Source organism: Metarhizium brunneum, chromosome 4 (assembly GCF_013426205.1).
Source record: "Metarhizium brunneum chromosome 4, complete sequence".
In the NCBI taxonomy this organism is placed as follows: Eukaryota; Fungi; Ascomycota; class Sordariomycetes; order Hypocreales; family Clavicipitaceae; genus Metarhizium; species Metarhizium brunneum.
Genome location: NC_089425.1, coordinates 414899 through 424927, shown reverse-complemented (window position 1 = coordinate 424927; position 10029 = coordinate 414899). Strand labels below are relative to the sequence as shown.

Here is a 10029-nt window from a genome sequence, read left to right as displayed (position 1 = left end):
GCGAGAACTCATAGCCTAGTAGATGACAGGGGCTGGATGGCGTTGTAAACTGGCAGCATGCCGCATCGTAGGGGATGATACTAGGCTATGTAAATACCGGAGTTGTTGTTCGGAATATGAATATTGCCAGCTTCGTAGAACAGGCCAAACGGCCTGAAAACCAAGGACATGCCTCACCGAATGTGTGATAGCTTCTCGCATGTATTGAGTTCGCCGGCGCTCTACCTACCAGGCTTCCCTTTAACTCAACTTTAAAAGAAATAAAGAGCTTTCTTATTCTTTAAGTGAGGGCCATTTCTGGGGTTGAAAGAATGTGTAGTTGGAAGACGATTAATCATGGATCAGTGCACCGCCGGGATCCCTGAAGCTGCTACTTATTGTATGCATCCACGCACTTAATGGGCCATACATGATTTCTACTGCGCATGGGAGCAATATGTTAAACTATGGTATTACGTGGCTAGCGATTCTAACCCTCTTCTTTGTCCATATCGTCGCGATGCCTCTTGCCAGTGCCCTTGATTCCCTTGCCCCTCCTGTCCTTTTTCTCGGACAGGCTCTTCATTTCGATTCTCGCCTCCCTTTGCGCCTCTTCGACGCGGTGCTGGAACGCCAGGACTTCCTCCTTCTCGGTGGGGTAAATGTCCAGCTTCTTGCCCAGCGCGGCCTCGATGCGCTGGAATATTTCGATGTCGTACTGCGTCACCAAGCTGATTGCGATACCGGACTTGCCCGCTCGCGCCGTTCGGCCGACTCTGTGGATGTAGGTTTTCGAGTCCTGCGGCAGGTCGTAATTGAGGACGACGTCGACTTTGGAAATGTCCAGACCACGGGCCGCAACATCGGTGGCAACGAGGATGTCGCGGGTTCCGGAGCGGAATTTGTTGAGGGCGCCGAGGCGAGAAGATTGCGAGAGCTGGCCGTGCAGAGGAATGGCGCCGAACCCGAGAGTGCGGAGCAGGATTGCGAGTCTTTGGGTTTCCCACACGGTGCGTGTGAAGACGATGGTGGACTTGCCGGCGAATTCGTTGACTAGGTAGATGAGATACGTGTCCTTGCGCTTCTGTGGGACGACGAGCAGGTTCTGCAGAAGCGTTGACACAGTTTGGTACTTGTTGCTGCTGACGCTGACGCGAACGGGGTCTCGCAAACTGGCCCGCTGCAGGCTTTCGACTTTGGAACTGAGTGTCGCGGAGAAGAGGTAGGTCCGTCGTTCGCGCGGGATGAATTTGAGCAGCTTGTCAATCGCGGGACCAAAGTCCATGTCTAGCAGACGGTCGGCTTCGTCCATAACCAGGTACTTCAGTGTGCGTAGTGAGAATCCCTTTGTCTTTTCGAGGTGGTCCACCAGTCGTCCAGGGGTGGCGACGATGATGTGCGGCTTCTTTCCAAGCGCAACGGCTTGGGGGACCATGTCTAAGCCGCCGACAATAACGGCACATCGTAGTGATATTGATGACCCCAGAGCTTCGAATGCCTGGCCAATTTGATGCGCCAGTTCTCGGGTCGGGGCGAGGACGAGGCCGAATAATGGCTGAGGTTTGTCGAGGAGAGCTTGCAAAATTGGAAGCGCGAATGCAGCCGTCTTTCCGCTACCAGTTTCGGCGAGACCGATAATATCACGATCCTGCAAGGCGACGGGGATGGACTTTTCTTGGATGGGGGTCGGGAATTTGTAGTTGAGAGATTCACAGGCTTCGCATAACGAGTCGACGATTCCCTAGATTGGTGAGCATTGAACGAGAGCAGAGGCCTAGGACAAGGGCATCTGCTATGCTTACCAGCTCTTTGAAAGTCTTGGGTTGAGTATCGGATTCCTCTGCAGCAGCTTCATCAAGAGTTGCTGATTCTTCTTGATCACTCGAAGCCTCGGGTTCTGAAGACGGAGCTCGTGGGGGACTGCTCATGGGCACATGGCGGTTGTTCTGAGCGCCATGAGCAACCTTTCTCCTTTTGATATCGCCCATGGCTGTCAAAAGTTCTTGCGACCAACAGAGACAAAGCGGAGGTACCAGGGCCGCTCAATCAATCGGCAAAAGAATTGACTGTTGAATAATGTGATGGGTTGGTTATATAGAGGACAGCCTCTGGCCATGCCCATTTTTTGTGTGACAGGGTAGACGGGAAAATTTCAGCGGGGCCGTGCTTATCGTGCATGTGGATTGGCCCAAACGAGACAATTCGCTTCTTATCGTCAGTTTCCCCACTCAATTTTTTTTGTCTGCGAAACCTTCATTTCTATCACGAATCATATATTTCAGCCTCAGCTTGTCACTGACTAAACCTCAGTCCTCTGTCACAAGCCAACAATCATGGCGCGAAGACGAACAAAGAAGAGAACGCATGTTGGTGCCAACAATCCGGAGACAGCCGCAGCGGGCCATGCCACTGCTCGCGATCCCAAGAGCATGGTCATCAGGATCGGCGCGGGTGAGGTCGGTCCCAGCATCAGCCAGTTGGCCGCCGATGTGCGCAAAGTCATGGAACCCGGTACGGCCAGTCGGTTGAAGGAGCGAAGGGGGAACAAGTTGAAGGACTACGTTGTCATGTGCGGGCCTCTTGGTGTTACTCATCTGATGCTGTTTTCCCGCTCAGAGACGGGCAACACCAACTTGAGGATGGCGCTTGCGCCGCGAGGTCCGACAATGCATTTCCGCGTTGAAAAGTATTCGCTTTGCAGAGATGTTCAGAGGGTTCAGAAACACCCCAGAGGTGGTGGGAAAGAATTCTTGACGCCCCCGCTGGTACGTTTAGTTACTCGTATTCCCGTGCGCGGAATGCAAAAATCGCTAACTTGGGGTAAAAAATTTGTATAGCTTGTCATGAACAACTTCACCTCACCAGGTGCCGACTCCAAGTCCAAGGTCCCCAAACATCTCGAATCTCTCGCCACCACCGTCTTCCAATCCCTCTTCCCCCCCATTAATCCCCAACAGACCCCCCTCAAGACAATCCGACGTGTCCTCCTCCTGAATCGCGAAAAGTCCGAGGAAGATGACGGGACCTTCATCGTGAATTTCAGACACTACGCCATCACGACAAAGTCTACCACCGTGTCGAAACCTCTGCGACGAATCAAGGCCGCTGAAAAGTTAATGACAACCAAGTCAAGCAGGCAGGGGCGCATGCCCAACCTCGGCAAGCTCGAAGACATTGCCGACTACATGATTGGGGGTGAAACAGGGGACGGATACATGACGGACGCTACCAGTGGCAGCGAGATCGACACGGACGCGGAAGTCGAAGTTGTCGACAACGCCCCCAGAAAAGTATTGTCAACAAAAGCCCGTCTGGCTGCCGAACAAGCCGGCCAAGAACCTGAAGAGGAAGTAGAAAACGTGGAGCGAAGAGCCGTCAAACTCGTCGAGCTGGGCCCCCGCATGCGCCTACGACTGACCAAGGTTGAAGAGGGACTGTGCGCCGGCAAGATCATGTGGCACGAGTACGTGCACAAGAGCCGCGAAGAGATTCGGGAACTTGAGAAGCGATGGGAGAAGAGAAGGCAGGAGAAGGAGGCCCGCCGAAAAGAGCAAAAGGCTAATGTGGAGAAGAAAAAGGCCGAAAAGGAGGCCAGGAAGAAGAAATCTGGCGACGGGGACGGCGAGGAAGAGGAAGAAGACGAGGACGAGAATTACAGCGACGTGGACTTTGACGACTTTGACAGCGAGGGCTTGGCGGGCGATGCCGAGTTCAAGGCGAATGAGCAAATGGAGGAGGACGGGGCGTGGGAGGACGAGAGGGAAGAAATCGGGCGCGACTAATTATGTACATATACGTATCTAGCTGCATGATCATCTCATTTCCACAGTCTTGGTTGCAAGACTCGACCCGACTCTGCTCGCCGTGACTGCTAATCACACCATCTCTCGCAGCACCTACCCCAGGGAAATCTCTACGCCAAGCTGCGCAGCGCACTCGTCGACACTGGCGTCCCGAAGGCGGCGATACAAATCATCCGCGTCGCCCAGCCCAACACCAAGCACGGCCTGCAGGCCCTCGACATCCATCTCGGCATCCAACGCCCGCGCCGGCCCGGCACCCAGATTCGACTGGAAGATGCCCGCGGCGGACAGGGGCAAAAAGTCCTCGTACGTAATCGGGCTCGCTTCCACGACGCCCAGCCGCACAAGCTCGTCGACCGTGTACGCCGCGCGTTCCACCGCCGCCGGCCTGCCCCTGACGCGGTACGCAAAGTACACCAGGTCCTGCGCCCTCAGGTCCTCCCACGTATCGGGGTACCTGGCAAACACCCTCGCCGCCGCGTCGTCCAGCGCCTCCGGGGACGCTCGCGCGCCCGCCGTGGCCATGGCCTCGTCCAGCAGCGCGTCGTACAGCCTTCGCCCGCGGGGGGTGACGGCCGCGCCGCGCTCCTCGACCTCGCCGAACCTGGCTCTGTGCGAGGCCCGCGCATCCCCGTTGTCGGCGGCGAAGCGGACCGGCTCCTCGACGGCCAGGAAGCTCGTCTGGCGCAGCAGGATGGGGCATCTCCGCGCCGGGGGGCCCTCGATCCGGGCCTTGACCTCCAGGCCCGCCCGCCTCATGGCCTCCTGGGTGGAGGCAATGTCCAGCGTCCGGGGCGTCAGGTGGTTCACGTGGGCGGAGGGAAAGCATGCCACGTCGGCGAGGACGGGGTGCGCCGCCCTGAGCGCCGCGTAGTCGTGGGGGGAGGCGGCCGCGGTGCCGTGCCACCTGAATGACTCCATGGCGGCGGCGACGAAGCGCGTGCCCTGGGCGGGTGTGAGGCGGCCGTTTTGCGAATCGGCCCTGTCGAGGAGGGACGTGAGTTCTGGGGTGAAGATGTTTCGACTGGAGAGGAGGTCTAGGGCGAGGTCCGAGGCGGCGGCGTCCTCGATGAGCTCTGGTCGGAGGACCGAGACGAATAGTCTGAAGGGGTTTTTGGCCAGGGATTCTCTTGTTTTTGGTCGGAAACAGGTGGCGTGCATGGGGAGTCCGGCGGCCGTGAGGTCGTAGTAGCCGACGGGGTGCAGGCCGATGATGGCCAAGATGCGTCTGACGGTGTGTAGCTCGCGGGCGGTGCCGAGACGAATTGCGCCGTGGCGCTCAATGTCGATCCTGGGCGAGGGGCCGAGGGCGTCGCCGTAGCGCATTGAGAGTATTTTTGGATCGAGGCGTGACTGTAGCGTCTCCTGGTTGACGTCGGAGACGATGCGGACGAGATCCCCGTAAAGGGGGACTTCGGATTTGTACATGGACGACATGGCCAGGGTGAAGCATGTTCGAAGGTCGTCCGGGTCCACGAAGGAGTCTTGGATAACATTGGCGGGCATGATTACGGGTGCTTGTGCTTATGCAGCTGGGGTTTGTTGCTCATGCAAGGCGGCGGTGGTATCAGTTTGTGTTTTGTATGTGAGTTGGTCCATTGGTTCAGGTATCTGGATGACAGGTGGAGGCACTCGGAGTGGGATCCCAGCCTCTTTATACGCGGACGCAGCCGATGATACACGCGACATGTCGGCTCATGATGCATCACGTATGCAACAGCTTACAAGCATGCCGGTTTCGGGCGCCGGCTCGTCACCGGTGGGATGTGGAGAAGCGATACGGAGCACACAGGCAGATGTCGACATCAAGGTATCGAGAGATAAGTTTCAGGGAGATGAAGAAGATGTAGACAGGGGTTGTGCACGGATCGTCCCGATTGAGGAAGAGATGGTGGTGACGATATGTTGGGCTTATTCTCATTCTTTCGGAGCCGTCGTCGAAACCAGTGATGGACAGAACGGAGAATTTCCGTCTTTTACATGCAGCGCTTGTGCGAACGGACAAGAGGCTGCGGCCACTAAGCCCTCGCCTCCTTGACTTAGGCTAGTGTGAACTAATGAGGTACACGGAGCACCATCAATTGGCCGCGTCACAGGCCGGTGGTCGGCGGACGCCAAGATTGTCACGACACCGGCGATATCGGGGCCGGATGGATCCGTGATTCGTCGGACCCCCGGAATGGAGACCTGCTTCTTGCGTCGGGGTGTATTTGCAGGCCCGAAGTCAAGTCCAGGTGAGTGTTTTTCTAGCAGTTCAATTACCTTTGCCGCGATATACTCGACTAAGGTCCAAATGGTGGCATGGCCTACGCAGCTGGTATGTTTTGCACTTTCCATCCAAACAATCCGATAAAGAGATTCTATAACCACTTGTTACATGCGGCAGGTGGGGGTCTGCGTCCCGTCCCCACCATCATGAGCCACGGCCGGCTCGGAGGCGCATCTTCCCCTCGCGTCAGCAAACACAGATGCTCTACACGGCTTCCGTCAACCTGCAGTGAGGCCGCACCGCTCTGCCGTGCCAGTTACTTGGAAACATCACACATTACCCATGTGTTTGTCTCCCTGTCGTGCATTCTTCACAACAGCAGCCAACCATGGCACCTGCAACCAGAAAGCCTCGGCTGGTCATCATGGGGTCCAGAGAGTACCACATCCAAGACTTTGTCGCCGACTACCAGCACGAGTTTGAGTATTCCGTACACCTTGTCCCTTGTTCGAACAGAGCCAAGGCAAGACTGCACGTCCTAACATGCGCAGGTCCTCGACGCTCAAAACCGCCAGGAAGCACTCGCCAAACTACCGCAGGACGTGGCGCAGAACGGCCCGATAGACGCCTTCATCATCCGCGTGGGGACCAGCGAGTTCGAGCCGTTTGACGAGGAGCTCCTGGGCCCGCTGGCGCCCAGCTGCAAGATCATCGCGTCGGCGTCGGCGGGCCACGACGAGTTCGACGTCGACTGGATGACGCGCAGCGGCATGTGGTTCTGCAACACGCGCGACGCCGTGGCCGAGGCGACGGCCGACATGGCCATGTTCCTGACGCTGGCGGTGCTCCGGGACGCGCACCGCGCCGAGCGAGGCGCCCGGTCGGGCTCGTGGAAGGCCGGCCTCGTGCCCGCGCGCGACCCGTCCGGCTCGACCCTGGGCATCGTCGGCATGGGCACCATCGGCAAGCACCTCGCCCGCAAGGCGGCGGCCTTCAACATGCCCGTGCGGTACTACAGCCGCCGCCGGCTGGCGCCCGCCGAGGAGGCCAGGCACGCCGCGACCTACTGCCCCACGCTCGAGCGGCTCCTGTCCGAGTCGGACGTGGTGTCCGTCAACTGTCCGCTGACTGAGGCCACGACGAATCTCATTTCCCACAGGGAGGTCGGGCTGATGAGGGACGGCGCCTTTCTGGTCAACACGGCGCGTGGTGCCATTGTGGACGAGGAGGCGCTCATCCAGGGGCTGGAGAGCGGCAAGATCACGCGCGCGGGGCTGGATGTGTTTGTCAACGAGCCGGACATCAACGACTACTTTAGGACCAGCGACAGGGTCATTTGCCAGCCGCACATGGGGGCCGTGACGACGGAGGCGTTTAGGAGGGGAGAGAGGGAGTGTTTGGAGAACCTGCGGGCCTTTTTTCGGACAGGGAGGCCGCTGGCGCCTGTGAATGAGATTGCTGCCGTCGCTGCCAAGTAGATGCAGTCGGTGTCGCCGAATGGGGTGCTGCTGTGTATGTAGTCTTGTTGGTAAATGAGGCTGAAATCGCGAGTCGTTGATGGGGTTGATGAATCTCGGGACGGTCCCGCATCCCCACTTTCGCCAATCTCGCCAACGAGCCGATGCGATGCGGGCCAACGATTGGCCAATTGGCGCGAGTCTTGCAACTCGCGCGTGTGTAGACTCTAGACTCTAGACTCTAGAGTTTCTTGCTCCCGTCCCGTCCCGGTCTGCACCTCGCATCCAACCTCGACCCTACCAGCGCCGAGATTGTCCCAGCGACAGCGTGTGGAAATGGAAAGCCTCGGGCCCCTGATCAGCTGGGCACGCACCCGGGGCGTCGAGCTCGACGGCATCGCGCCGCAGCAGATGCCCGGCCGTGGAATCGGCGCCGTGGCAACGCGGTCAATCAAGGTTCCGTCTGCGCACACCGTCAAGCCTCCCAGCGCGGCCGTCTAATCCGCTTCCCACAGGCAGGCCAGGTGCTCATGACGATTCCCGCCGGGGCCATCCTCAGGCTCGACTCGGTGCCCGCCTCCATCTCCTCCAGACTGCCGTCGGCGTCCATCCACGGCCTGCTGGCCGCACAGCTCGCGGCCGGCAGCGACGCCGAGACGGCCCTCCGCAGAGACGCCATGCCCTCGCTGCAGAGCTTCGCCGCGACGACGCCCCTCTTCTGGCACCCCCGGCTCCGGGACCTGCTGCCCGCGGAGGCGCGGAGGCTCGTGGCCCGGCAGGAGACGGCGCTGGAGCGCGACTGGGCCGCCTTCCACGAGGGCTTCCCCGGCGTCGCGCGGGACGCCTACCTGCGCTGCTGGTTCGTCGTCGGCACGCGGGCCTTTTACCACGAGACCGACGCCACGCTGGGGTACCCGTGGGAGGACCGGCTCGCGCTGCTGCCCGTGGCCGACATGTTCAACCACGCGGGCGTGCCGGGGTGCGCCGTGGCCTTCTCGCCCGAGGCGTACACGGTGACAGCGACGCTGGCCTGCGCGAGGGGCGACGAGGTCTTCCTCTCCTACGGCGAGCACTCCAACGACTTCTTGCTGGCCGAGTACGGGTTCCTGCTCGACGACAACCCGTGGGATACGGTTGATCTCGGCGCCTTTGTCCTGTCGGGGCTGGACGCGGAGCAGCAGGCGGAGCTTCGGGCCCGGGGCTTTGACGAGTGTGTTGTTGGGCCGGGCGAGCAGTGGCATCTGCCCGACGGCGCGCTGGATATCCTGGCGCGTCACTTTCCCGGCGAGCTGCCGCAGAGGGCGGCGAATGGAGGACGGCAGGGCAAGCCTCAGAAAGAGCGCGTGCTTGCGGCCGTCTTGACACGCTTCCTGGACGAGATACGCGACGTCAAGAGCGCCATTCGAGCCGTCACAGTCGGAGACGACGCCCAGCGCGCAACTCTGCGAAGACGCTGGGACCAGATAGAAGCTCTGGTCAAACGAGCCATCCGGGGGGTTCCCAGCTAGCTCGCCCTCCGGCATCAATGTGTCATTTTTTGGATCGACCACCGGGGGGGTAGGGAGAGCAGGGGGCATCCCCGCCAACCCATGACAGGCTGCAGTTTGCATGTGCCCAGAAACTAAATCTCAAATCTCGATACGTGTACGGAGTACTACTCCTATCATTAGCTTTTGGACACCTATTCAAAGCGTCGTTGTCCCAGGTCAGCGGGGACGTCATTGGTGCTCGCCGCCATCCAGGAGGGCGGACGGCATCAAAACCGGCAGCCAAGCTTCTCAACCAACCATGCGTGCTATTCGAGCATGAGGCAATGCTTCTCTGCCCTGGATCCGCAAGTCATGCAAACATTGAAACATGGACAGTGGACACGGCCGTGTCCAGCATTTCGTCGACCGGGCACGGCATTGACGCCGACGTGTCACTCAACGCCAACTATACACACCGCGGCCTACAGATATTCACAGTCACCGCTTACTCACCAACGAACACGCAACGCACGACTCTCCAGCGGGCAATCGCCGCGCCAAAACGACAGGCAACGCACCATGTCAACAAGAGACCATTGACGCATCGCCCATTCCCAGCTCGAACCAAGTACCATCGCTGCCCACAAACCCAACACGTCCTCATCCCCCAACCATCAGAGCAAGCGGCATCACATAAATACCTAGTTTCAGCAGATTTCAAATCCCCTCGCCCCAGCACGCAGCGTCCACGTCAGCCATAAAAAAAAACTGGCGGTCAGCCAAACCTCCGGACTAGCCGGACCATATCCCAGAGATCAGAAAGGGCACTGATTCGCAAAAACGCAAATACACAATGTAAGACGGCGACGGCAAAGGGGCCAAGATGACCGCCAAGGTCAGGCCAGTCAATCAAGAGTCAAGACAGTATGTGACGACACCGGCCGGCCGACGACATGAGTGGCTGCTTGCTTGGCGATGGTCTGCTTACGCCGCGCCGCACCACACGCCCCGTGGCAGCGCGGCATCAATCGGCGTGTCCCCAATGCGAAATACACACACACACACCCAGCAAGCAAGCAAGCAGTCTACAGGTCTTGTCCAAGCCGACACGA

The 10029-nt window shown here is 59.1% G+C and overlaps 5 protein-coding genes across 5 annotated transcripts; 3 read left to right on the top strand and 2 right to left on the bottom strand.

Annotated features, from left to right (window-relative positions):
* Positions 1-469: 469 nt before the first annotated feature.
* RRP3 (ATP-dependent rRNA helicase RRP3) lies at positions 470-1967 on the bottom strand (the record flags this gene model as incomplete). The annotated part of the gene is made up of 2 exons (XM_014685070.1): positions 470-1720; positions 1782-1967. 2 exons carry the CDS (start codon positions 1965-1967, stop codon positions 470-472), a joined length of 1437 nt encoding a protein of 478 aa, XP_014540556.1.
* Positions 1968-2312: 345 nt separating this feature from the next.
* On the top strand, positions 2313-3761 carry G6M90_00g067980 (uncharacterized protein; the record flags this gene model as incomplete). Its single annotated transcript, XM_014685069.1, has 2 exons — positions 2313-2744; positions 2817-3761. 2 exons carry the CDS (start codon positions 2313-2315, stop codon positions 3759-3761), a joined length of 1377 nt encoding a protein of 458 aa, XP_014540555.1.
* A 114-nt stretch (positions 3762-3875) lies between these two features.
* G6M90_00g067970 (uncharacterized protein) lies at positions 3876-5288 on the bottom strand (the record flags this gene model as incomplete). The annotated part of the gene is made up of 1 exon (XM_014685068.1): positions 3876-5288. One exon carries the CDS (start codon positions 5286-5288, stop codon positions 3876-3878), a length of 1413 nt encoding a protein of 470 aa, XP_014540554.1.
* A 1091-nt stretch (positions 5289-6379) lies between these two features.
* On the top strand, positions 6380-7469 carry G6M90_00g067960 (uncharacterized protein; the record flags this gene model as incomplete). Its single annotated transcript, XM_014685067.1, has 2 exons — positions 6380-6481; positions 6543-7469. The coding sequence occupies 2 exons, from the start codon at positions 6380-6382 to the stop codon at positions 7467-7469; spliced, it is 1029 nt and encodes a 342-aa protein (XP_014540553.1).
* A 315-nt stretch (positions 7470-7784) lies between these two features.
* Positions 7785-8956, top strand: set11_0 (Ribosomal lysine N-methyltransferase set11; the record flags this gene model as incomplete). The annotated part of the gene is made up of 2 exons (XM_014685066.1): positions 7785-7904; positions 7964-8956. The coding sequence occupies 2 exons, from the start codon at positions 7785-7787 to the stop codon at positions 8954-8956; spliced, it is 1113 nt and encodes a 370-aa protein (XP_014540552.1).
* Between the last annotated feature and the right edge of the window lie 1073 nt (positions 8957-10029).